This window comes from Rhipicephalus sanguineus, chromosome 2 (genome assembly GCF_013339695.2).
Source record: "Rhipicephalus sanguineus isolate Rsan-2018 chromosome 2, BIME_Rsan_1.4, whole genome shotgun sequence".
Taxonomy (NCBI): domain Eukaryota; kingdom Metazoa; phylum Arthropoda; class Arachnida; order Ixodida; family Ixodidae; genus Rhipicephalus; species Rhipicephalus sanguineus.
This window is the reverse complement of record NC_051177.1, coordinates 46621105-46648847: the sequence shown is the minus strand read 5'-3', so window position 1 is coordinate 46648847 and position 27743 is coordinate 46621105. Positions and strand designations below refer to the sequence as shown.

The following is a 27743-nucleotide window of genomic DNA, read 5'->3' as shown; positions in this document are numbered from 1 at the left end:
AAGAGAAGTTACGCGGATCTGGGCACAGTTTCAGTTAAATCTGTCGGTTAGATGCTCATTGTCGACCGGCAATGTGGCTAGCGCTGATATATGACACATCCATGTGCAACAGCGCTAGCTTTGGTTAAATTCTTGTTAAACAGCTTCATATCATAAAAAAAAACAATAGTTAACCTTCTTGACGAAATGAAATCGAGGGAGGAGAAAGTAGATGACGTGCTCCTTAAGCAGCTTAGCACGGCTTGCTTGTGTTGTTTCTTATATTCCTGGCAAGCCGGAGTGCATTGTGAAACGAAATTATTCAGCGATGTCATGTGAAACAGTTTACTATCTAGATGAACGTAGATTTCGGCTGGTCTCAGGATGCATAATGCAATCAACGCTTAGCCACACAGTAAGAGATAGAGAAAGAAACAAGCGGAGTTTCTTTTTCTGCGCACGCTTTTCAACCCTTGTAGCGTTACGATGAACACGCTGTGAAGCAACACGTCAGCTAGCGTGCTTGTCTTCGATTACGTTATTTGGTATGATATCTGGCACAATGACCACTCATGCGAGTCCCAGGTTTAGGTGGTGAGCAAACGTCCACGAAGCGATAGGGAAATAAAACGCCGTTTTACAAACGCCGAAGGCATTAAGAATAATTCGTCCTTTCCTTCTGTGAGCAGTTTCGAAAACTGCCATATATATGCCTATACTCTCTTCAACATATCACGACTACATCAGCTCATAATGGTACAAAGCCAGAGTACAGAAGGTACCGTGTTCAGAGCCGACAAATGTTAACAATGGCGCGCTCACGTGTTGGTGCAAAGAACTTAAGTTCTGTACGTTGACAGACACATCGCACGAGAGTGCGTAAATAGCGCAGCAAATGAATTTGCACGACCTTCTCATTACGCAAGACCTAAATATGAACTTAGACGACTGATACGCTGTCTATAGACTTAAACTGATTTTCCATCTCTCAGACTTGATCACCATCTTGTTCGCATTAATTATGCTATCTGCTGACAAAAACTGTGCGAATTTTCTTCGCTCTCTTGTTGTTCATAGACTTTCGAAACAGGATGGGAATGCCTATATACAACTCACGACTCAAACAGCACAGTCGAAATCTACTGACCGTGCGTCCACATTCTTTATCGGCTTTGGCAAAAGGAGCACATCGCGGATACACACAAAAAAAAATGTACAGCTTCAACTGACTTAACGTCTCGATGGCTGATTAAACAGCAGAGCTGGTGGCATTAGCGCGCCTGTTCTCCGCTTTCGCTAATGTTCTGCGCGCCCCTCCTCCTCTCTCACCAGCACCACCAGTGTTCGAGCGCGCGCTACCATTGGTTTGCTTCTTTTACCGGCATAGCCAATCGCGCCCCTGCTCTCTCGTTTCCACACCACCTGCTTCGGTTCCGCCATAGCCTCGCCTTTGCTCTCCTCCTCTCTACCCGGCTTCACCCTCTTCTCGTCGCTACCCTTTCTCTACCAGGCTCAACCAGCGTTGGCTCAACTCGCTAACTAGGCTTCCCGCTCACCCACATGGCTCTACCCATGCTCTCCCTCTCGTCAGGCTTCGCGTTCGCAGCTGGACTAGAAAGTGCGGACGACGATCCCTAGAGAATTACCTCGGCATTTAACAGCTCCGCTTGTAGAACAAAGAAAGACGCACACTACACTGAATTCCAACAATTTATTGTTGCAACGTAGTGCCGTATGTGTATATATACTGTATTTGATCTTTATCACGGTCTTTCGCTCTGTGCTCGTTTTGCCATTAATCACTAAGTACTCCAAGCTTGTGTTCTCGTAGCTTTGCTGACAAGATAGTAAAATATTTACAGGCTCTGTATGGACAGTTGGAACATCTTTTTTTTTTTTTTAAGGAGACGCTTTGAAAGACACGCTGATTGCGAGCACAAGCTTCGGTGCAACCGCGGTTGACCGTTGCCATTTCGCGCCCTGTCGCAAGCCGAAGTTAGATTGCAGGATCTTGTTGTGGTCAATATGTCATCTGCCTGTGCAAAAACAAGCATTTGCGACAGACTGTCGTACAGGAAGCATCGGGTTGCCCTGGTCCCTTTAGATTTACCCGTGTCTGTACAATGTACCAAAAAGCGACGTCGGTCACTGTAATCTGCGCAAGATACTTTCCAGACACCATGTGCCCGTTCTCAGGTCTCGCTCGGTCTATCGATCGGCCTTTCGATCTAGCAACGTTCGACAACTCAGACAAAAAAAAAAAAAGCCCTCTTTCTTTCATTTTTTAAGCCACAAAGACACAGGGATTTAATGAAGAGTATACTACTGAAAACTGTATGAAAAAAAAGCAGAATTATGTTGAGTGTAATATTATTGCCGACCAACTTAAAGAAAGAGACATGGCGTGTCAACGTCGTGCTGAGCCCGACACATCGAAACGTTTACCTTTTTTATTTTTTATTTTTTAACTTAGCGAGTGTGATTTTCTGCTCGCACGCTATTGCCTCACCGCGCAGCCCTCCGACAAAAAGAACTATTGATTACATCAAAATATACGCCGTCAAGTGCATACCGCGACATCTTCTTCAGGTCGACAGCTTCTTGAGCATGGTCAGGTTCAAACGGGCTCAAACAGCCGTCGGTCACATCGCCGTCATGGCATCGCTGTCCGTCACGATACACAGCGTCTTATCACCGCTTTTCCTTCTAAAATGCGACGCACATGGCATTGCTATAGCATCGGCTAACGCCGTCGACGTGTCATTACTTAGGAGGAAAACGCTGTCTCATGATGGAAGCTGGTGTCGTGACGGCGACCTGATGGAACGTTTGATGGCTGTGCGAATCATGTCTCATACAGGTGTCACACTGTGCATTGGTGAGCGCGATTAAGCGCGATCGGGACCAAATTTCTCAACGTTGACTGGCTCCGTTCGGCAGCTCTCGTGAAGGAGCCAATCCTTTATACTGATAACCTCATTCAGGAGCAAGGAGCGCTATTGCCAAACGATAGAGTAGCTGATTTTCGTTCTGCCTGTCCTTGCAGTTTTCCACAGAGTAGTGCGCACGGCATGCCACGTTCATGCCCCCTTGCCTAAGCCATACTGGCCTTCAGTCCTGTTCGCTATCTCGTGGCGTGTGACAGCCCTCGCGGGGCTGCGCTGCACGACTGTCAAGTTTTTCTCTGAGCCTTGTTCATCTGGTCCCCCTGCGTGACTTTATAAACGACGTTATATTGTTAGCGTGAATATGAAGTGCTGGCGAACCCCTTTAGCACAGGAATGACAGCGTGTTCCATATTTGTTGGAACGACAGAAAGCGGGAAAAGATGGCTGGGGGATCTTAACGAAAGGGGGACTACGATAATGATCGCAACCGAGCATGTTCGCTGCGCGAGTGAGTTCACTGCACCAGGGCGTGCAAGGACATTAAAAAAAAAACGAAAAAAAAAAAAAAAACGAAGTGGTAAACGAAATTCCCGAACTGTCTCGTCACTGGTCAGAACTTTCAACTTTTCAAAGTGCACGCTAATTTCGATGTCCTGTCGAGAATACCTTCGCTGAAAAGAGGATTTGGCGCCTGCTAAACTGACACGCGGCATACGTTGTGACGATGGGCGTGACGTTCTATATCGCCTACTAATATATGTACTCGTGAAATTGGGAAAGGCTTGTCTCAGCGGTTCTTTCTGATCTTCGTGCTACTCCTGTTGGGCACAGGAGAGCGCGAGAATGACGAGCTTTTAATGGTCCCGTATCCGGTCTGCGCTCGAAGAGACCAGTGCCCGGCCTTGCTATGGCTGAGCGCTGAGAACAATCACGCCACGATATGAACCACGTATTGGGGCGAACGTTTAGGGCTCGCTTCACATGTGGCGTTTACCGTTGCTGTGGCAAATCCGGACGTACGTTTAAATGGCGCAGCTGAATTGTGCTCACAAATTGAAATTTCCGATTTTACGTGTACCCGTTTGATCATAAAAATAACCCGTTTCTCGATAACAAGCAGCACGCTTAGTCAAACGATTTGTTGTAAAAGAAAGCGAACATGCTAGTGTATATCAGCTGCAAGCCTTCTATACGAATGACGCAAGAATAAAGTGCTGTAGTGACATGAGCGTAAGAACGTTCTATTTGATACCCGTCCGTGAAAAGTAGGTAATGTACGCAGTGTTCGCTTTAGCACCAGTTGAAAGAGACGCATTGCTTGCCTCACGTATATGGAAGAGCCGTGAGCGCGAGCTCACTAATATTTTACAGGTCGAGCGGTTTATACGCTGGTTCCGCGCATTTCATTATATATGTATTTTCTAACTTGCACGAGGGCTATAGGGTTGGTTCTGCATAACAGGAGGCAGGATGGTGCGTATTTATGGAGCTGACACGTGGACTCGACAGTATTGGGTTGACCATCTTCATCGGTTCGAAAACCTCACCCCGTAGTAGTGGGTTTTGAGGACATGAAAGACTCTTCATTCCGCAACTCATAAGGTAGCACGGCCCGGCGTGATTGGTGAGAGGGAAAGAGAAAATCAAGACATTGGTATACAAAACTGTGTAATGAAATGGGTCACACGCAACTTGTCCATAAATGACATTGTACAGGCTTTCTACTGAGACGTCGAGGGACTTCCGACAGGTTGCCTGAACAAAAAAAAAAAAAAAAGAAGAAAGGAAAAGAAAAGAAAAAGTCTATAGTCAAGCTATTACTGTGACCGACGAGATGTATCCGTTAATACCGCACATATTTCGGAAGACTATCCGTAAATTGGCGTTTCCTTCACGACGGCGTCCGACTAGCAAGTAACTTCTGAACGTGAGCTTTTAAGTGAATGAGCGCGGAAAAGTTATGGAAAGACGACATAACCAACAATGATCGCATGTATAGCTATTAGCAAGCCGTCACGGTGGTCTAGTGGTTATGGCGCTCGACTGCTGACCCGAAGGTCGCGGGATTGAATCCCGGCCGCGGCGGCCGCATTTCGATGGAGGCGACATACTACACAGAGGCCCGTGTACTTAGATTTAGGTGCACGTTAAAGAACACCAGATGGTCGAAATTTCCGGAGCCCTCCACTACGGCGTCCCTCATAATCGTGGTTTTGGGGCGTAAAACACCAACAATTACTATTGTTATAACTATTAGCAAGGGACGATGTTTGTTGCCGCAAGTGGGATTCAAGGTCCCGCGAGACATTAGTCGTGTCTTTGGTTTCTTTTCATAAGCCGGGTGTTGCAGCGGTCATTAGACATCGCACCCACGTGTTAAGTAAGACCATTAGGAAGGCTTTTAGAGTGCGTGGAACGGCTCTGGCTCTGTCTTCACCAGTTGGCACGTCAAAGCAGAGGGTTCGCGCACGGAATCGCGCTTAGGTGACGAGAAAAACACGGACCACTCACTTCCTTCTCGATTTGTTCTTTATGGTTTAGCTTACGGAACACTAAGTGCATCGAAATGCTACGCTCTGCTAAACTTGTAGAATATGTTCTTCCACAACTTCCGCATTTCTTTGTGCGGCGTTCGCAGTGTGCCTTCAAATGTGGAAAGTAGAAAATAAAGACGCAAGCTTTACTTTCAAATTTATGACGTCCCATGACGTCGCACCGTTGTCGCGAGCTTTGTGGCTTTCCAAGGTTTTATTGTATTGATTTCTTTGTATTGTACATTTTTTTCTGCAACTCCAAGGCCGAAATGAATTAGTGAGATAATTAATTATTTATTAACGATCAGTCCATTGAACAAAAAAGAAAGCGGACGTAGCGAAGGCCCTCATTTGAAGTTGCCTGCATTTTTTTTTCGAATGAGTGAAGCATCTGAAGTCCACATGTCTTGACCAAACTACCGCACTTTCAGAAAGAGGACTGGAATTCTCGGGTACGGAGGAAGATATGCAATGTCGCAAGTTTTGTTCGCTGATAAAGGCAGGAAAAACAAGCGTATACAGAGTCCATCGTAGCTGTATAAGCTGTTCGGCACGCTGGTGTCCTTGTTTACTTTATATACAATGTATACACCACCGCGATGTTTTCTTTTCGCATCGCTTGCGCAAGCGCTAAACTTTGTTATCCCAATAGCGGTTTATCAGTATTCCGATAAAGCTACAGATAACCCAGTGTTTTGCCACGCTGTTTGAGTAAATAAAAGCTCCTGCTCGTAACGTGCTTTGACTCGGTGTTTGGCGGTGGATGCGCACGACGCAAGTTGACGTGCAAGCTGAAGAGATGGGGTATACCTGCGACCGCACTTACAGAGACTACATGTACACTTATGCCGAAATGTTTCGTAAGAAACGCTTTCAGCCAATCACGATGTTGGACATTAACGATGACCAATAGACCACTTACGAAAGAAAAACATTGTGAATTCGGCCCATGTTCTGTAGGCCGGCAAAATATGCCACCTATGTTCACCGACTGTCGTTTACTCTAGGAGTCTTTGTCGCAACTTGCAATAACCTGTTATCAAAGGGAGGACTGGGACCGGTGGCTGAGCCAGACATGATCCCGTCTCCCGCTGCGATAACACTTTACACACCACGGTGGTCTAGTGGTTACGGTACCTAACTGCCGACGCGAAGGCTGCGGGATCGAATCCCGGCCGCGGCGAGCGCATTTCGATGGAGGCGGAATGCTGGAGGCCCGTGTGCTTATAGATTTAGGGACACGTTAAAGAACCTCAGGTGGTCGATATTGCCGGAACCCTCCACTACTGCGTTCCCTCATGATCATATCGTGGTTTTGGGACGTAAAACCCTAACAATTATTTTATTACGATACCGCTTTGTCGCTGTTACGTTTTCGTCCCGTCAGGAATCGAGTCAGCCGAGACTCAGTCTCACAAGATATCTCTGCCGATAAAATAACGATTTCACGGCGCTAGGGAAGCCGAGAACACCATTTTGTCTTTATAAGAGCAACTATTAGAAATAACGTCTAGATTTCATAATTTAGTCCCGCGCTCGGGCACTTCGCAAAATGGAGGCATTAAACGTGCCGCGGTCAGAGTTGGTGGGCGGTTCGGGCTGGTGTGTGCGCAACCGTCGGGAAGGCCGGCGAAGCGGAGCAAACAGCGTCGCTGCTGCAACCGCGCGGAGCAAGTAAGACCGAACGATTCCGCGAGTGGATTAAAATTGCACCTGGACGCGCTACCGTTTCAACGGCAATCGATGCGAGCTCATGATTTGCACACCATGCAGACTCGTTTTCTGTTCAGCCGCGTAATGCGATAACGTTTCCAGCGATATCGCCTTTTATATACGTTGCTATTGTTCTAGTGAGCGAGAAACTAATGAGTGGAATGCGAATGTTCGAATTAATTATTCACAGCGCCGACCGGGCTGTCGCTGCGGATACGCTGCGCGCTTCAATGTTAAGCATACTTGCAAACGATGGAGAGAAAGTCGAGAGCGAGCGCAGAGTCACACGCCTCCGCTCCGACTGTGGCACAAGGGCTGGTGTACATCTGGGAGTCATTAATGCTGGGCCCGTGGTTCAGATTGAAGAACACACTCCTTCACCCTTTCCCCGCAGACCGTTTGTCTTTCTTAGCTTCTGTTCGAACCGGGACTCGCCTAATGATCTCGCTATTCGCCTCCGCTTTTGTCCGCCCTAACACGGCCCCCGCGCAATCCATCACTCAGCAGCGTGAAAAGGCCATTTTGTGTTAACCTATATCGCCTAGCGCGCGCCATGTCGGCGCGCCCTCGGTCGCTATAGCAACAGGTCATGAGAACGAGCTTTTGAAGGCGATCAGTCCTTTCCCGATGTCGATGTCACTTCCGCTCATTTCCTCTGTGCTGTAAATCCGTTCGATTTTCCTTCACCTGCCGAACCTGTTAAAGAGTTGGTGCAATGAGTTTCATCCCCGCAACGGTTGATGTCTGCACGTAATGTAGCCATTAGTTCCCAGGCGATGTTGGATTTGTGCCACACTGGTTTTTCAGCGACCGCTCCACTTGTTGTCACGTAGAAGCACATTGTTTTTGCAGGAAGTGTCGTTTAGGTAACGAGAAATGACGAAGACGCACATGTTCTCGAAACGTCGACGTTAGCGACATTTTGTTTTGATCTCCGTTTGATCACAATGGTACTGCTGCTACACGACACCTAGAGTTACTTTATATGCTGGCACATATGCAGTAACTCTAACGGCACTGAATAAAATCCTCTGTTTTGTTTCTGCTTGCATCTTCCGTTGTTAGGGGCGGCGCAGGACTGAGAACTGTTTTTGTTGGTTCAGGTGCGCTTTCCGTTCGCTATTCGCGACTTCAAGTACACAGTGCGAGTGCTTGCGCTAATACGCTTGAACTGTATAGTCGCACTCGCTCGCACACGCAGTGCTGTGCCCGTAATTTTTACTCGTAAACTCTGTTTCGGTCTGTGACAAAAAAAAAAACATGTTCAGGGAAATAACGGCATCGAGAGCTAATGCATCGCCTATTGTAATAAAACATTATTCTTTCGTCTTGGCATAGAAGCAATGAAAACTGGGATAGCAACGCAGAAACAAAGCAATTGCATTTCGAGGTAGTTTGGCCAACGCCCAAGCACAGCACCAGAATTTCGCGGTGCAAACTGGGAGTGTGTGTTTTCACGTTGCTTTCGCGCGAACAGGACATTGGCACCTTATCTAACTGGAAGGATGGTCTTTTAAGATATCTCCAATGCTGTGGTTGCGCACTGCGTCTAAGCTGAAGACGTGGGGCGCAAAGAAAGAACGGAAAGCTTAAAGAATAACGTATTAACTGTATTTTAGCGTTCAAAAAAAGCAAGAAAAAGAACAAAAAACAAAAACAAATAAGCAGACACGATGAAGTTCAAGATCGGAACCTCGCAGCTTCAAGTGAACACTTCAGGAAAACGCCGCGCTTTCTCAGTGAACTCCTTTTAAAAAAGAAAGGTCAAAGAGGGAGTATGATGAAGCAACCTTTAACTTGCGCATTTAACTTAAGAACTTCCATTTCAACCACCCGATATCTTTCTACAGCAAAAGCAACAATCTGCAAGGACGACTCTCTGCGTGATGTTATCTCCTCGGTTGTACGTCTGTGACAAGCAATTCAGTTTGATCCGAACTCCCACCCACAAACCTTGGTATAGTCTCCACCGCCGATGATATTCGTCCTGTCTCATTGAGATCTGTCTTAATTCAGCCAGCCAGATTTCGGTCGAATATGTTTATCTCTTTACTCACAGCGATGTCGGCGCGTAGGTCGCGTAAAATTACAAGTGGGTGAATTAGTCCGGGCCTAAACTATGTTCCTCCTGAAAGTTGTGACACGTTGTAACTATACCACTTTGATAAAACACCGTCCGTAGTCTGCTGCCTAATTTTCATCATCGCCAGATCTTCGGCATTGGAAGAACACGGTGAGTAAAAAAAGAAAAAGAAACAAAGGAGAGATTCGTACTACGCTGCGCGATAATTTTGCAGCAATTAAAAGTTATTACGTAGAAGGTTCTGTCGCAAGAATCAAAGCTTATTATCCGCCTCGAAAATACATGTGTCGAGCTATTCTGAGCAGCGTGCATCGCAAAGCGCGCGAGTTAGGATGGTCTAGCTATAAGTGGCCCCAGGGCGTGTTTAGCACACAATTGCGTGAGGCTTCTTCTCGTTTGAATGCTTTGATTCAGTCATCAAAACGTGCTACACGCGTCCGCATCCTCCCAAAACACCGTACGGATAAGCATAGTGCCTTAGGTTAACGTGAAGGCAAGTCATTACATAACTGACCACTGATGTGTCACCCAGCTTATCACTCCATAAGCAAGTAAAGCAGTGGTTTTTCGGAACCGGTGTATACATGCATCGAGAACACTGCGAAGTAAGCGTTCGCGAACGATCTTTTATATGATATAGTCTTCTTAATTCCGCATCCTGTTGCATATATATGTTGTTTATACGCCATCCTACACCTGTACGTACAATCCGTCTACAAATCTTGCAGTGCTGATATACTTAAAACTGGCCCCCTAATATAATCACGGCGAATCAACACCTCATTTGGTTGATAGGCTACAGCCTTCTTCTGAAGCAGCACGAATGGCGCGCTGTTACTCGCATGAGAGTGTTGCTTTGGCCACTGACCTTCCAGCTGGCACAACGCGACTGCTGTTCACTCGCTAATCAGAGTGGGTATTCGAGATATCGTGGTCGCTTTCGCAAATGCCATAAAACGGTATACAGAAAGACCAGTCCACCTTGGTGAAACGAAAAACAGCGCGAGAAGGCGGGGACGGAGGGGGACACACACGAGCGCTGACCCACAACGTGTGTGTGTGTCGCCATCCGTCTTGTCTTCTTGCGCTGTTTTTCGTTTCAATACGCATCAAAACCAACTAGCTCACCAACAAGCATCATTAGTACGCCACTCCACTGCACTCTAAAACGCGGCTTACTTGCACGATGTGAAACGCACAGGTCTACCAATCCGCGCACGATGAGAAACATACTCATCTACCAATTGTAGCCATCTTACAGCAGATCTTCCTCTATAGTATACTCTCAGCGAAGAACAAGCGTACTCGAAACGCGGCATTGATCCTCCGCAGCAGGCAATTGCCTTCACTCTCGGTGAGCACAAAATGCCACGCATCACCAAAACAACGACCGGGCATCATGCCCTTGAAGTGGTTCCTCTCAGCAGCGATTGAATTGTCCTCCGCGGAGCGTGGCGGCGGAGTCGTAGCAGCAGTGTGACGGCCTACGGCAGTCGCGTAGGCCCGCGGAGCCTCATAGTGCGGTGGACTGCGTGCTGGGCTGGTGCTCGATCTGCAGCACCATGGATTTGATGTCCTCGGCGCTCTTGACGCGCCGGGAGAGCGGCACCAGGATTTGGCTGCCCACGAACACCGAGTTGTGGCGCAGACGATGGAGCCGGTGCAGCGCGGCCGCCCCACTGCCGTTCGCGTTGGAAGACAGGCGGCGCAGCTCGCGCTCCAGCACCGCGGTCTTCACCTGCGCACGGAGGGCAGGTGCTCTAAACGGGTGCGGACAACACTGTCGAAGTATCAGGCATAGTATGGTCAAAGGTAAAGAAAGACACCGACCACAGACAAAAAGAAGAATTTTAAAATGGACGTCTCTGCTCCAGTACGGAGGCCATTGTTTAAAGCAATGGCAGAAAAGGGTGCTGATTATTTACGTGCAAACAGATGGCTCAAACAGCGTACATAAACGATAGGAAGGCTGCCGTCATTGCGGTTCAGCGTTGTATGAGTAGTTTGGATTAGTAATTACTCGAGATGAGGTCGCGAAGTTACACTTTTTTTTTCAGGATAGCACATGCGCACTGGCCCAGTCAATATCGGGTGCTTTTGATGCAGAGTGTTGATCAAGAGCATTAGAAAACAATTTCTTTTTCTTTTTTAATGCCAAGCATTTCTTAGCGAAGCAAAGGCCCTTTGAGCGTTTCCATAATAATATCTGGGGTTTAACGTCCCAAAACCACGATATGATTATGAGAGACGCCGTAGTGGAGGGCTCCGGAAATTTCGACCACCTGGGGTTTGAGCGTTTCCGTCCGTCCGCCATCCATCCGTCCGTCCATCGATAGATCGATTGATGCGATTCACAGTTTATATCTACCCAGGAACGGCGACAAAAGACATTGGTCATTTAAACGCGAGAGCGTTAAGCAAATCCAGGCGTTGGTCCGACGAATGCGAATAGTAAAGATCAGGATCCCAGCAACAATTCAACCCAGGCACTCTGCGTAGCAGTCATGCATTCTATCACAAAGCCACGCCAGGTCTTGAAACTGCTTTGTAAAAGATCATATACAGGCGTCAAGTCGCTGCAACGTCAATTCTGGTTGCAGTGCAAGCTATCTAAATTTATAACAACGCAATAAACGTTGCATATGTACTCCTATGATACAGGCGTCATGTCGGGTTAACGTCAATTGTGGCTTCAGTGTCGGCTCCGCATTTATAACAGTCTAATAAACATTATGTATGCACTTCTATGACTCAGCAAGTGATATGTATACAAGTGTTGTTCGACCACGGAGGGATACGCAAACGAATGATATTCGCATCATCGCACCGTAGCGTGCACTTCGTTTCGATAAAACTGACGGGAGTACTGACGCTGCGTCAGACCATAAATTGCCCTTCAAAGGCCGGTGTACTCGACCTTGCCTGGTAAGCCCACGATGTGCACACAACAGTAACTACTCCATTTACGAAAGCACGTCGTTGTACCTCGTAACGCTTGTCTCAAAAGAAAAAAAAGAAAGAAAATGCAGCATAGGCACGTACTCACTGACTGCTTCGCAAGAAGCAGATTCCCACAATGCATGGGATCTGCCGAATTTTTTTCACGTCATGCCATTGTTCCTTCATGCGCCTTTGAAAATCTGCCAGCATTCGCCTCAGACGAGTGGAGCTGGTAACGATGGATTTTTTGAGTGAACATACAGTATACGTTTTTCCATTTGACTGCTTCTAGTGGATTCAATGTTCCTGTCGTTTCGCTGTTTATATTCACCGCAAACTTTTGTGGAATGACCACAGGCGTGCATGATGAGTATCATGCTATCGGCATGATACTCGTCACTCTCAAAAGCCCAACAAGCTCTTCGCAGCGTCGCCGAATGGTGACTGTTGCTCCCAGGCAAGTCGTCCGCACACTAAGTATAGACAGGCACTGTTAGGCGCGAGGGTGAAGCGATCTGCCATCGGCGTGTATGTGTAATAATACCTGCAGCACCGGTGGCGAAGGGGGCTCCAACTGTTCGTGGTACTGCGGCTGGTATGGCTCCAACATGCGGATCTTTCCCCACTTGTTGAAGAATAGCAGGATGACGGCCAGCCACACGCTCAGCACGAGCACCACAATTACGATCTCCTCGTCGCGAACAACCACGTTCCGAGATGACACCACGCCACCACGGGAGCCTCCGCCGCCACCCGCCATCGCCGTCGCCGCCGCGCCGCTGCTACTGCTGTTGTTGCTGCTACTGCTGCTGGAGCTGCTGCCATTGGTTGCTGCTGCGCCTGCGCAAGCGCGAGAGTAGTCCTGTTTAGCCTCCTTGGCAGTGTTAGCGATAAGCGAAACAATGCTCACTTCCCATCTATAGCATATTTATTCCCTCAATTGAAAATGAGATGCTCGGGCTGAACAATTGCCAGTATATTTCTGGAACACCGTATCTGCGCATAGCTAACACCAACGTTCCTCTCCTTATGGCGACATTGTGCTCGACCGGGTTACCTGAGGTAGGGCTAGCGGTGAATGAATCACTATAATAACAATTACCGGGTTTTACGTCCCAAAACCACGATATGATTATGAGGGACGCCGTAGTGGAGGGCTCCGGAAATTTCGATCACCTCGGATTCTATAACGTGCACCTAAATCTAAGTACACGGGCCTCTGGCATTTTCGCCTCCACCGAAAAATGCGGCCGCTGCGACCGGGATTCGATCCCGCGACCTTCGGGTCAGCAGTCGAGCACCTTAACCACCAGACCACCGTGGCGGGTCGAGTGCATCATCATAAGATTTCAGTTCAAGCACCAACACAAAAGTAAAAAGAGTACAACGTATTTGGCCTCTGGGAGCAAGCGCGCGGAAACGTAGTTCCCTAGAGACGCCATGAATTCACGGAAGTTAATTCAAATTAAGTAGCCGGCTCATTTGTTCAAGTCCTCTGAGTTGGGCAACAGTGGCGAATTCGTCGCTACACATTGCTACGCTATATAGTCACCGATTAGCTTTTTTCTGATCTGGGCAGCAGTGGCGTAGTCGCGCGTTGGTATATACGCACTGGCTGTGGCCGCAGTTCCGGGCGCCACGAAGCGCACCAGGCCGACGGGCGCGTCTGTGGTTCGGTTGGCTCGCGTGGCGAGGCTAGGCGAGGCTCGGGCGAACACGCGCACCACGTACTCCGCCTCCGGTTGCAGTCGCTCGAGCAGCACGCTGCGCTGCTCGCCAGAGGCTACCGCCACGCGGCCCGATAACCTGCATGAGAAAAAAAAAGAGATGAAAGTTATATACAGTACCATTCTTCGAGCATAGCGTTCATGCAGCTATAGACTGCCGCGGTGCCAGGGTTCGGTGCAACTTTAATAATCAATTGGATGGAGTCCTCTCAGGACATAAAATCCTGCTTTTCATTCCCGCTTAAGGCGAAAACTTTAGATGCCTTATCAAACGCGAAAACTGACCGTCGGCATCATGTGACGACGTCGCCATATTACGTCATCATAACGTCACAGGCTGCCAAAATTTGTGACATCATCGCATGACATCGTCGCTTGGTCAAAGGTGGGCTAATCCCGGAGGCACTGCAAAACATGAGGTGCACAAAGCTTCCAATGTCTCCGATCCCGGAGGCAGTGCAAAACCACGTTGGGTGCAGAAAATTTTCGAGGAAAGAGGAGGGTTCAATATATTTGTGAGAAGAAAAGAAAGACATGGTTATTCCCTCCGTCAGAGGAATCGGTATAACACGAAAGTGAAACGTGTCTTTACAAAAGTAGTTCAACGTTCATTGTACATTGATGAATGAGAGCTTGCACAATGCCTGCTTGTGTTTGGCGGCTATAGCGCCGTTTCATGTAGACGCACCTACGGTGACGCCTAGTCGAGCTTTTCCATCCCGACGACTAACGTCAATGATCAAGATTAAACCTTCGGGATAGCTGAAGTATTTAACATAAGAACATAAGCCCGGACACAGCGTACGGTTGATCCCGCACTAAGATGGCATCAACAAGCATATAATAAATACTAGTATTCGATGTAAAGCGTCGTCATTCGAGGAAAGAAACGGCAAGTTGTGCTATCCAGTAACATAGTAACCTACACTTCTGCTCATGCATATACACTACCACACGGCGCTTCAGGAACGGGAAGAGCCAGAACCCGTAGCTTGAGCCGTGAACGCGCGAAGGCGTCCCGCTGCCCGCTCGCGTCTCTCACTACAACAAAGCACTCACACAAACTATTGAATCGAAATAGAGTAGAAATCGGGGAGCCAGCCTCCGCTGCGCTGTGACTACCGAAGCGCGTCTTGTCGGCGCTTGTTAGGGTCATGATGCAGTACTTGACTTCGCCTCTCCCAGACGGCGACACCGTACCACGCCAACAAGGCCACCGTGAAAGGGTGAAGATGTGAAAGATATGAAGCGCGTTTGTAGAGGCTCATGCACGAGCGTCAGTGGCGCAGTGGGTAAAGCGCCCGGCTCCTGTCGTCGCGGATCGAGAGGTCGTGGGTTCGATTCCGAAGACATCAAATTTACCGAAATCTTTTCTTCTGCTTTTCTTTCTAATCTGGATTTTACTGACGTATTGCCGTGACGGAAATACGCCAGTGATGTCTTGGTGGACCCCGGCGTAAAACACTTTCGTGTTAAGAAAAGAAAATGGCCTTCGCCTTCGGCTCGTCTTAGGCAAATGCACAAGAGACCGTGTGACTTTAACGCGATAGCGTTAGAGCTCGTTTCGCAGAAATTCCGATGTCGGCGTCGTTGATTGTGAGCGAAAAATCATCTTGTCTGTGACCAAAAAATCGACAAACATGAAAATAAAAAAAAATCACAGCATATCCACGGAGTGAATGATGATGAGTGGGCGAAGCTGCGGAGGTTCATCGGTAAACCGTGAATCTTCCGTGAATTCTGCCCAGTACATCATCACCGACGTGAGATCGGGCGCGTTTATACTAAAGGTTCGATGAGAGTTATGAAGACTTGCAGCTCACTTTAATTTTACATGTACGCTGTGAATTTTCATTGTTTAATCACGCACAGGAGAAATCGCACACACGCACTACCTTGGAAGTCAAAATCCAGTGCCTATATATACGGGGTGGTCAGTGAACGGTTGTGCAGCGCGGGCGGTCGGTTTTTTCAATCAAGACGCTGCCGCGACGCTGTCTCGCGACGCTGCCTGCGTCGGCGCCGCTACGCCGCGAGGCAAGATAGGGAGGGGGGGGGGCGTAGGAGAGGAGAGGGCGATACATATCACGTACTGTCGCAGCGCATTGTCTTTAGGGAGCCTTCATGTGTGCACGCCCCCTCCGTTTTTAAGACTGGTTACACACTACGACGGGACGAACGGGTGCCGCTATAAGGAGCTTCGCCCCTAAAAACTTATGTTCGAGTGAGAATCGAACCCAGGCAGTCTTCGTGGCAACCAGGTGTTCTACCACAGAGCTTCGCTATTGCTTGAAACTGCTTCGGAAAGAAACACTATATGAATGTCATGTAGCGGTGCGTGGCAGACCTAGGCGTAGGATCGCGCCAGCCGTCAAAACTTGTGAATTCTGCAACGAGTGGGTGGTTTAAAGCTGCCGACCCATTACAAAGTGTGCAACTGCGAGGGTGCGAGTGGCACCTCACGGCCGTGTAGGGGGCGCTTCGCTGATTCGCAGAAGGTAGAACTATCGCGTAGCGGTCACTTAACAACTGTACTTGCTGTAGACATTCTAGGATAGTTTGAAACGGCCAATGTTACGCGCACAGTCGTTCGTTTCCTATACGACATGGTTGAGACATGCACCGAGAACAGAAGGAAGAAGGCGATGCGCACGGGGCCTGATTACGCTATCGCGTTCTTCTCTTGAAGGCGAAGCTCAAAAGCTCAAGCGTCCCCCATTTCTTTTTTTTTTTTTCATCTCCCGATGCACGGCCTCTGAATGGAAGCGCACACGTGCCCAGTTTGAGAGGCGGAAAGCTTCACCGCTGCTTTAGAAGCTGACTGGCCTCAGTGACCGATTTTAATTGTGACGGGGAGCCAATCGCACTTAAAGGCACGTCCCCCTGTGTAGAGTAGTAAACCGGACGCAAATCTAGTTTACCTTCGTACACTTCCTTTCTCTCATCCTCGACCCCGCTACACATCAGCTCTGCTCCGTAGAACACTGTGGTGGCATGCTGGGGGCCCTCGTGTACTATGTGTATCAGTTGACCACATAAACAGGACCGAACGACACAGCCAGTGCTAAAGCGGACTCTTGAAAGCACACACACTTTTCGAGAGATGTTCAGAATCGCTCTTCTTTTGTTTTTCTTTTCAAAAAGAAAAGCAATAACAAAGGAACATTGTTTGGGCAGTTTCGGCCGCCGAATAGAAGCACAACTGATCGATCTTTGAGCAGGGTGCAGCACTTGAGCGCCATCACTTAGCACGCTCTCGGGTAGGCTGCTTTTCCCCATTAGGGTGAGCGTTCGTGCGGCCCCGGCCGCTTTATTTAGCGGCCGTGGTGCAGCGCGCACTTGTCGGAATCAACCTACTCTGTAGCACAGCAGTGTCCCAAGGACTAATATATCTGTTAGGCGTCCGAATTCGTTTCCTTAATTCTGCTAGTCCATAGGAAAAAACAAGCACTCTAATAGGAGACTATTGAAGAAAGAACTTGACGTGCTGCCGTATTTTTGCTTAATGTCATCACGCCGGTGTACTGAGGTTCCATTATCGCCTACAGCAGTCGCATAGCTGCAAAGACTGGTAGGCAAAAGCCAAAAACGAGAATAGAGTGCACTTAACTGGCAAAAAAAAAAAACGCATTAACGAAAGCTTTGACAGCACGGCGGTAACTGTCACGTCAGGAAACAGGTGCGGTGAAAAAGCGGGGCCGTAGCAGTGAGATATTCCGTAATAGACGTTAACGCTGCCTCAAATCACTGCGCTCGGTAGGAGACGATTGAACGTATTTTGTGAGACTGTCCTCCTCGACACCGCGTTCGGAGACGAACTCTCGCGATCGCGCTTGAACGTATTAACGACGGAACGTTGTTAGAAGACGTCTTTTAATGCTGAACTTATATGACGTGCTGTCAGAGGGCTACGAAAGCATTGTTGCAGTTTTTACGAACAAACCGGTGTGAACAGACGTAGTACAGCCGCGCCCGCATATATCGAAATCGTGGACAAAAACAGTAATTAGTTCGATATATCATATAATTCAATATTAACGTCTTAAAGCGAGAGAACGCAACTTTATTTGTAGACTCTTAAAGAATACCGCATTTTCAAGCGAATTTCGGTGCGCAAATTGGCTTCACGGCACTGCTTATGATAATGCAAGGAAGCTGGCTTGACGACAGCATGCGTTTCTTTTTTGTAGTTTATTATTATTATTATTATTATTATTATTATTATTATTATTATTATTATTATTATTATTATTATTATTATTATTATTATTATTATTATTATTACGCGGTTCGTAGTTGTACTTGGGGTGCGGATTATACTTAGGGGCGGGTTATATGCGCCTCAACGTCATACGCAGCCTTGCGTACTCGTCGGGCGCCGTAAGCCTGCGAACGCCGATGCTCTTTGCACTACAGGGCGCGGTCGCCTTCGTGCCCTTATCTCAAGGAAAGAAGGGGGGTGGGCGGGGGGTGGAGCGGGGGGTTGTATGTCTTGTGCTTTCCCCGCGATGTCCGCGCTGAAGTCACAGAGCGTACGAAGGTCACTTCGCTCGCTGCAGCGGCCGCGTTTGCGAAAGGAGCGCGCTGTTCAAACAGCAATAAGTAACAACTGCGGCATTTAGTTCGCGCTCTTCCTGTGTGTACCTGTTCGTTCATTTCGTGCGTCCTGCTTTGTTTCAGCAGTGCGCTTCAAGTATCGAGCTGTGACGCATAATAGTTCGCGCTCGTCCTGTGTGCGTTCTTTTCGTGCGTCCTTTGGGCTCGAGCGACGCTGGCAATTTCGAGCTGATTTCCGTTCTTTGCGTTACATTCCACTTTGTTGCTATCGCATTCATTGCTTCGCCGTTGCGACGAAACTGTGACTTTTTTAATTCCCCCCTCCCGCCAACACCCCAGTGTACGGGATAGGCGAACGCGATATTTATTTGTGATATTTGTTATATGGTTAACCTCCCTTAATTCCTACCTTTCTTTTATATGACTGCCTCTCTTTTGCATGGAGGTTGCCTTTGTTCGATATGGCGAAAGACCCGAACGACCTCTTCTTGCATGCCGAAGATGTTTTGACCCCGAAGTTTCGAAGAGATAGAAGCGAGGAGCAAAGGGCCCATCCAACCGGACGGCCCTTTACGTCACCTCGAGATAAATGGCCGTGCCAGTACTCGGCGACCACGACAACGACGTTGTGCGCATTCTAGCACGAAACGAGTGCGGATCCCTGCGTGGTCGATAACCCATGCTCCGCACGCGGTGTAGCTGGCGTGCGTGTCCGCACGAATGAGAAATGCATCGAAGGGGATGGTCACGCACCACTGGTTTAGTTTAGAGTCGCGTGTACCACGATGAAATTGTTGGCTTAGCCGCGCAAACGCGCGATTTCTTTTCTCCGATTTCCTTTGTTCAGCCATTGGAAACGGGAAAGTTCTGCTGTGGGCTAACCATATAAAGCGTATTGCGTAAGGCAACGGAGAAACCGGACTGGAAATAGAATGAAAACACTCGGTGTCCTGTAGTTGCGTGCTCTCACCAGTCCCTTCGTTGCTTCGCGCAATAGCGTCAGTCAAGGGAAAAGAAAGACAGCTTCTCTTTTAATGCGATAGCATTATGAGCGTATTTCACCCACATTCTGAGTACCGCATTACGAAATAAATAAGTAAAAACCAGGCTCTCGCGGGACACGCAGCACAGTCACAGCGTAAGCTGAAGGAGCGGCCCGTTGTAAACTAAGTACGATTACCGCAAGTATACAGAGCATAGAAAGTATCAGTATCATGGCCCATGTGCTGGGTTTCTGTGCTAAAGGACAGAGGTTTAATCTCATCATCCGGTCGTGCATTCCGTTAAGGCTTTCCAGGTGTACTTGACACGTCTTGGAAGTATCTAATAGAAAACCCGAGAATTGTTGCGAATACTCAAGTGCGTAACCTTGGGAGAGATACCAGGCACACAAACGACGCTTGGGTAAGTGAGTGTGAGCTGAAATGTGCTCGACTGCTGACCCGAAGGTCGCGGGATCGAATCACGGCCGCATTGATGGAGGCGAAATGTACTTAGATTTGGGTGCACGAATCCTAGGTGGTCGAAATTTCCGGAGCCCTCCAATACGGCGTCCCTCATAATCATATCGTCATTTTCGGACTTAAAACCCCAACAGTTATTATTGGAGTATGCTGAAATGCTAAAATGGAATGTCATTGGCGGGATGTCCACTTCTGGTCAGGCGGCCAGAAGTACTTGGATCCTAGCGACCGCCTCTGCCCGCTGCGTGACCCAGACTTGCACATCTGGATCCGAGCTGAGTAGCGTGGCCTCCCACTGCTTTTCCAAAGAAAACTAGTTTTGCCTCAGTCCGCAAGATATTTAAAAGGAACGGTGCATGCCAGCGTTCACTCCTGAGCAGTTTCTTCTTCTTCTTCTTTTGCGTTACGAAAACGTCGGTTTTAGAATCGCAAAGTTAGATTTCAATTTCACTGAAAGGCGTTCTGAAACGTCAGCAGTAATGAAAGAGAATGGGCACGTACGCTTTTTCTAACCTTCTGCGCAAGACTTGTTTTCAGTTCGAGGACATGGCGTGACAGACATGATAGGGTCACGTGTCATGCTCCGAATGTTTAGAGCCTCCTAAAGGCAACGCGGGGTAGTTACTCGTTGAAGCAGAGGCCAATACGCGAACACGCTATGCCAAATCTCAGTGTGCGCGCACGCGACCTATCGCGTCCGTGCACCTTGGACCTGCAGCGTCGCCTGCATGCCTCTTCTCCACACAGTCCATATCACCTCAGTAGGGTTAAGAGAGATAGACAGCAATATAGAGGAATAAACGGGAAGCTTAACTCGGTTTGTTACCCTGCAGTAAGAGAGAGGGAGAAACGTCGAATAAGAAGAATGAGAGCCTACACGTTATTTTACACGAAGTTGAAGCGAGCGCGTTGAATCAGAGGTCGGGATGACTCACACCGACGCGATCGCGTTTGCATGCATATCGCGAAACAGTTCGGGTAAATCGAATTTTTTTTACTCTTTCTCACTCGGATTTCTTCACTCTGATTACACTCCTTCATTCACACTGAGTGCAATATAGGGAAGAGAACCTTTTCATAAATTTCGCCTCCGATATCGTACGGCGGATGGTGCGCGCTCAATATCTCGGAGACCGTAGTCAAAATGAGTTTACGCACAGCGATAGAAACATAGGACTCACAACAGACATTGTTTTAGCGCTGTCAAACTACGTGATACGCCGTAAACAACGTTCCGCATCACGCGACGTTTTTGCTCGCGCCTGTGCTGAACGCTGCATTGCCGACAATCCTGAACGCCACCGGGACTGCGCAGGACCTCTCGCTACGCCTGACGAACGTGACATGGCAGCAGAAAGCGCTGCCCCGCCTGCCATGAAAAAGCGTCGCAGCCTTTGTGATGGTGGCGGCGTAGGCGGCCGCCCAGGAGACGTGATCCCCCTGGCGCGGTTGTTCTCACCTACGTCCACTGGATGCGAGCGTCCTAATTGGCTCCGGCCTAAAACGGGAAAGCCTATACGGCGTCCCTTGAATCTTTTATACGAGGCGCTTTATTGCCTGCCGCCGCATCCCCAGAAAAACACTACTTCGGCTGAGAGCACAAGAAACGCGGTACAGAAACGAACCGCGCGCGGCATCAAAGGAACAGACTGGAGAACGGCAATGCGAAAGCCCTAATCGCGGAGCAGAATTAATAATGATAATGAAAAGAAAGGAAATTCTCAGCCGAGCGGTAGTCAGTAAAGCGGGCCTCCGATTCGGGACGCTGTGTGGGCTGCTGCTTATCGATTTCAACAACAACACAACAACAACAACAACAACAACAACAACAACAACAACAACAACAACAACAACAACAACAACAACAACAGTGACGACAACAAAGCAAGAATTATGACAACAATCGTAGGAATGCGCACAAGGGATGCAGGGACTCCCCCTCCCCATTCACCTCGTCTTTCCACTGCGTTCTGGTTGAAAGGGTCTCGCTGGGAAGGGGTTGAGAAGGTGGGGGGGGGGGAGATGACCCTATGCACGCCTATGACAACTATGACAGAAGCAACAACGACATCAGCAACAAGAACAATGAGAGAAATGACAGCAGAGGCAACGACGACAGCAAAGACATTGTCTCCTTTAGTTCTTTATGTACGCTTTTCATTCTTTATGTACGCTTTTCTATTCACTATATACAGTGTGGCCAATTGCATTTGTTGGTATCTGAGCGAGCTAATGAGGCGGCAACAATAACTTAATAACGTGGTATTCGGATCTTGTTTACGGTTCTTCCTCATTCAGCGTGTCTCACACCTATAGGCGTGCGCAGAGTCCACCATTAGGGGGGAGGGGGACAAAGATCCGCCGCTGTGCCCCCCACCCTACTAAGTCAATGAATGGGGCAGATTTTGCGCCCCCCCCCCCTCTTAGGTGGCTAGAAGGGTCAATGTACGGGGCAGATTTTGCGCCCCCCTCTTAGGTGATTCGGGGGGGCGGCCGCCCCCCCTGCCCCCCCCCCCCCCCCATGTGCGCACGCCTATGCTCACACCAGTTAATGTTCCGTATAATCTGCAGTTTGTCTAGATTCGAAGAAGAAAGCTTTACTGCTGGCGAGCAATAAGCAGCACCTACTGAAGATTGCACCATCGCGCGCAAACCAATGGTTCGATCTCTGCTGCCATCTCCGTCCGTATTGCGAAACGTGCCCTGAAAGAACTTGCTCGATTGCTTGTTAAGCCCACATACGACTCTCGACTTCTCTTATGATGGGTTGTTCGCTCTCTTCAGTTGTCCTTGGCGTGCTTGGTTTCTGATGTACCATTCACGCTGCGTCAAACGTTACATCGTTTCGTTTATCTCGGACGAACAGAATCATATCGAACTACCCCCCCCCCCTTTAGTTAAATGAATAAATAACAGTTGGTTACTTATAAGCAACAATGGTTAGAAGAAAAAAAAACGCGAGGCGGAGTAAAGCAAGGCGTGTTCGGATTTTGAGGTATACGCCAGACTATACGTCGTACTCCTCTTTCTCTCAGAGAGGCGCTGCTCAGAGCAACGTTCGTTTTGAAATCTAAAAAAAAAAGAACAATGAAGAGGGGGGGGGGGGTAGGGCTCTCACATTAACCATAAAAGAATAGTTCCGGACTTCTCGCGTTATTCTTCAGAAACTGTGAGCCCTGGTGAGGCACCATCGTGTTTTATTAACACGAAAGTGTTTTATGCCGGGGTCCACCAAGACTTCAGTGACGTATTTCCGTCACGGAAATGACGTAGAAAAAATATACACGATCAGATGGCAAAGAAAAAAGTTCCGTCATAGGGCATCGAACCCACAACCGCTCGGTCCGCAACAACAGATGCCGGGCACGCTATCCGCTGCGCCACGGTCACAGACGCTAGAGGCGTTACAAACGCGCCTATTATATCTACCACTCTCCCGGTCGGCGGCGTGGTGTTGCCCTCTGGGAGTGGTAAAGTAATTTGTCATTACTGTGGCCTCCGCGATTAGCACCTGCAACGCGTTGCACGTCCCTCCCATTCGGCGCGTTTCCAATAGAAGTTCAATTTTGTCAATGCCTTAACACACCGCGAGGTGGCGACCTCAGCCAAGCGTCGTAAAAGCGTCGGCCTCGCTCATAGCTCTGCGACGCGCGCCTGCCTCACCTGGCTCACCTGGCTTTAACACCTCACGCGCTCGCCCCTAGAAAAAACGTGACCGGGCTACCGGGGCGGCACGACGCGCTTTGCGCTTCCCTCTAGTCCGGCCGCGGTGTTCAATCACATTCTAACATGCCGCGTGATGGCGACCAAGTTCTGCGTCCAATATGCGACGCTCTTCTGGCTATCACACCTCGTTCTCTAATTACGCTTTCACCGTTAACTACTACAGCTACCACAAGGGTTTGTTTAATCATTTAGCAGGTACGTTAATAGTCGGGATGGAGATATACCACCAATCATCAAAGTGGGCACATCCACGTTAAACGGTGCTATAGCTGCACCGTTGCACAACAACATCAATATACATTGTGCAATCTCTGTTATATCAATGTACAGTAAATATTCAGTTGCTTCTGTAAGGGCACGCTTTACTTTCGTGTTATTCCGATTCCTATGACGGAGGGATCAACCATGTTTTGTTTTTTTCTACATTCCTTAAGATGAGTGCGTTTATTTCCATTCTCAGCGCCTCCTGTATAAAGGAGGCGTTGCCATTCTTCACTCACGCATTAGCATGTCGTTCTCGCCGTAGGTTTTATGTATAACGTATAAACACCGCGAAACCGTTGAGCAGTCCCGTGCTTTTATGCTGTACTCTGTATTGTGATGGCCATGGCCACGTCGCCGAAAGAACACCAAGAAGTGTTCTGTCGACTGCCGAAAACACATCTACCTTCGTATGTAGCGTATTCACCTGATTATCTCAGGCCGTAAGCATGCATAACCAACAACTCGTGCGTAGGAAACAAGTTATCAAGGTTTCCTCCCCGTCACTCGGTATTAGGCAAGACAACACTGTTCAGACGTGGGTGCGATCCGACTGAACCAAGAGAACGCGAGGCGCATGCCGTGAGCGCTTGACAAGCGCATAGTGACAGCGTGCTCCGTCCCGACAGACCGTATATCTGGTCGGCACGGCTCCTTCATGTATTATTTATCGAAACTGACGTAACCGTCTAAGCGTAGCTGGTCACCTTACGTTGTCTTCAACTGTCTCCTAAGCCGTGGTAAAAGGCAATGCGAAACTGACCAGGACAAGTTGACACCACTATTGTCACAGCTAGCCGCTTTCTCTTGTTTCAATGATCGAGCGATAAAGCATTGTAATTGACAGCTTTTTTTTTCCTTCGTATTTTTGAGGACAAGAATATAACTTTAATACCTTTCGATGCTCTTTTTTTTTTAACTTTCCATTGTTCTCTACGAAATGTACGGCGTGCTGCGTAGCTTGGCGCCGTTGAGCTCAAAATACCTTTTCTCCATAACAGGAACAAATCTTTACGTCTTCTCCCGTAACTTTGAATGAATGCCGACAGCGTGCTTAGTTCCACGAGATTCGTTTCGACATGGCGCTTTGCGAATTATCCCGCTGCGTCTTGTACCAAATGTGTGCGTAAATTTCAAGCGCTGAAGTTGATGAAATGATGAAAAGCAGAAGGTTAAGTGCGGTCAAGCGATGCTGGAACAGTAAATCCCAACGCCCTATTTTTCTGCAACGGGGATTTATGCACCCCCCCGCCAAACAAACAAACAAAAAAATAACACCCCCGGGAGGATTCCAACACCCCCACAAAAATTACTCCAGGCCAACCCCCATCCACCTCACACTTCACTCTGGATAAGCCCCTGTTCTGCATTAAAGAAAGAAAAGTAGCTCCCGCAGTACAATGGCAGCGGATGAACGGTCCCATGGCTTGGCCTTGAGCTGATTGATATATTGCCCTGGTTTTGTAAATTTACTCTGCCCAAAGTGCTGTTGGCGGTGTTATCAAAAGAAAAAGAGAAAAAGAAGGACATTGTTCTGGCCTTAAGTAATACAAAGATAAGAGCAGTGTCGGGTGTTTGTGCTGTTCAAGAACACATCTAGGGCGTGATCTAAGTGACAAGAAAGTCGCCATTAGGGACATGATTTCTTTTTTTTTGGCTGCTTTTTTACTCGTTCGAATCGTGTTGCAAAGCTCTTCGTAGACTATTGGGGCTTGGCTTCTGACGGCGTCCTCCCCCGTCTTCTCTCCGAAAAGCTTCTAATCGAACAGGCAGCAATTTACTGTGATTCTCTGCAGACAACGCTCGAGGCAGCGGGAAGGAAAAAATTGTGAGTAATGCGTCAGCTCATTCGCGACCATCCCACACAGCGCTTCATTAATTCTCGGTGCAAGGAAATTTAGGAAGATCCTCTTTCCTCGCTGTACTTAAGTCTCCAGTAACTTAACTGGGAAGTCGAACTTTCTCTTGGCACTCTGCCACTCAGTCTGAACGCTTCGCTAGTTGTATTTTATGGTCGAGTCACTTGGCGTCCTAACAAGTCTCTGCGGGGGAGCCGTGCCCTTCCAAATATGCCCTGTGGGAATCGGTAATTTGTAGACGTGTGTATACAGGCTCTCGAACAGTCTCCGATAAGCCGTGTCCGGCCGTGTAAATAGGGTTCGAGTTTCAAGGGGACTTGTTTTATGTCAGTGGATCAAGTTAAATCGTGCCTACACGCGACGGCTGACGCCATGCCAGCGATGCAGACAAATTGGCTGGCGATATATAGGAGCTGCTGCGTAGTTGAAAACATTAGCCGCATGAAAAGTTTGCTTTAGCTTTGCCTTAATTCATTCGGGGCTGCTTTTAACAAAGTTTAAGACCCCAGCCATGGCTGTCCTGTCTCGTGGAAACCATTCTTTAATGATATAGGTAATGGGAGAAGTTGGCGTGCTTTATTAAACGCCGGCTACTCCTCTTCGTGTGACAGAAAAGAAAATTAACAAGAAATAGAACCGTGACCTTTGCAGTCGATTCTGTAACTATGGTCTGTAGAAACTATATGCATATATATTTCTTACTCTCTTTTAATGACCTAGTTGGGGTGGTTGTACTTCGAACTTTGAGCCTTGTAATGGCCAAATTAGGGTGGTTGGACTTTGAAGAAACTGACTCGATATGATTTCTAGTGTCAAATTTATTTAACCACTAGGTTCTAAAAGATGGTGCTCGTAGAATACTCCAGAGAGACCAGCAGTTGGCGCGTATTGGACGATTCTTCAAAAAATTAAATAAAAAGGCAGCGGAGTTTTGTTGGTCGCTGTACAAGACAGTCAAAGAGCAAGATTGAAGGATCAAACGCATAATTATGCAGAAGAGGCGTGTACATGCAAATATAAACGCGGCACAATGACAGAGTAACAATATCTACATATAAGCACTGCTCGTGATAACGAAAACGAAATAACAAAAAAACAATACATATATATATATATATATATATATATAATATATATATATATATATATATATATATATATATATATATATATATATATATATATATATATATATAGCCGTTTAATATGTGCGAATATTTCTGAAGCCTCCTGTGTGGAGCCTACGGTATTTACTCGCAGAATACCAGCTTGCACTGCAGCAGCTCGCAAACACTTGTATAATGTATAATGTCGGCTAACTGTTGGCTTGTACTGGCCACTCTTGGCTCGTGATGACTAAATGTTGACTGCTCTTAGATAATGTCATCTAGTGTTACTTCAGTAATCATGGGTGGTTGAACGTAGTGCTAATGCATTTATCTTGCATTCACCGCTAAATCGCCCCTGAGTTTTCCGACCTATAGGTGAATCCACGCACTAGCCGTTGTTCCGATAGCATAGCTCAAAAGATAGCAGCACCGAAACTCTCTCTACGGATTTTTGTAGGAAACACAACGGCACTCGTGGTGCACGTATTCACTCACTTGTCGTGTACGTCCTGATAGAAGACGCGAAAGTGTAACGCGTCCTCCTCGTCAGCAGCGGGGTATCTGTAGCGCCAGCGCACGAGCACGGCGGGCGGACTCCAGCGCACCAGCACGGCGCTCACGGGGGCCCACGGCTCCTCCTCCTCCGACTCCTCCGGCCGCACAGCACTCGTTGTCCGCTGCAGGGCGGCTGCGCGTAGAGAGAGGAGGAACATATTACTATGTAATATATATGGTTACTTAGTGGCTGATAGATAGCTCACTAGAAGCGGATGGAGGAGCCTTCAGCTAAACTGCGGCAAGCGAACTGGCGAGTGAACTAACCAACCCGGACCAAATCAATCAATCAATCAATCAATCAATCAATCAATCAATCAATCAATCAATCAATCAATCAATCAATCAA

The 27743-nt window shown here is 48.0% G+C and overlaps 1 protein-coding gene across 1 annotated transcript; it reads right to left on the bottom strand.

Annotated features, from left to right (window-relative positions):
- Positions 1 to 23: 23 nt before the first annotated feature.
- On the bottom strand, positions 24 to 27552 carry LOC119381565 (uncharacterized). The gene is made up of 4 exons (XM_037649339.2): positions 27335 to 27552; positions 13750 to 13943; positions 12682 to 12977; positions 24 to 10935 (listed from the first exon to the last, which is right to left on the bottom strand). Exons 1-4 carry the CDS (start codon positions 27550 to 27552, stop codon positions 10711 to 10713), a joined length of 933 nt encoding a protein of 310 aa, XP_037505267.2. The 3' UTR covers positions 24 to 10710.
- Between the last annotated feature and the right edge of the window lie 191 nt (positions 27553 to 27743).

What these genes read in the sequence shown, in the direction of transcription:
- LOC119381565 (XM_037649339.2), bottom strand. Translation starts at nt 27,552, where the DNA reads ATGTTCCTCCTCTCTCTACGCGCAGCCGCCCTGCAGCGGACAACGAGT. An exon ending in TATCAGGACGTACACGACAA is followed by an intron (nt 13,944 to 27,334) that starts GTGAGTGAATAC and finishes TTTCTCATGCAG; the next exon opens with GTTATCGGGCCGCGTGGCGG. An exon ending in CGGAACTGCGGCCACAGCCA is followed by an intron (nt 12,978 to 13,749) that starts GTGCGTATATAC and finishes GCGCTTGCGCAG; the next exon opens with GCGCAGCAGCAACCAATGGC.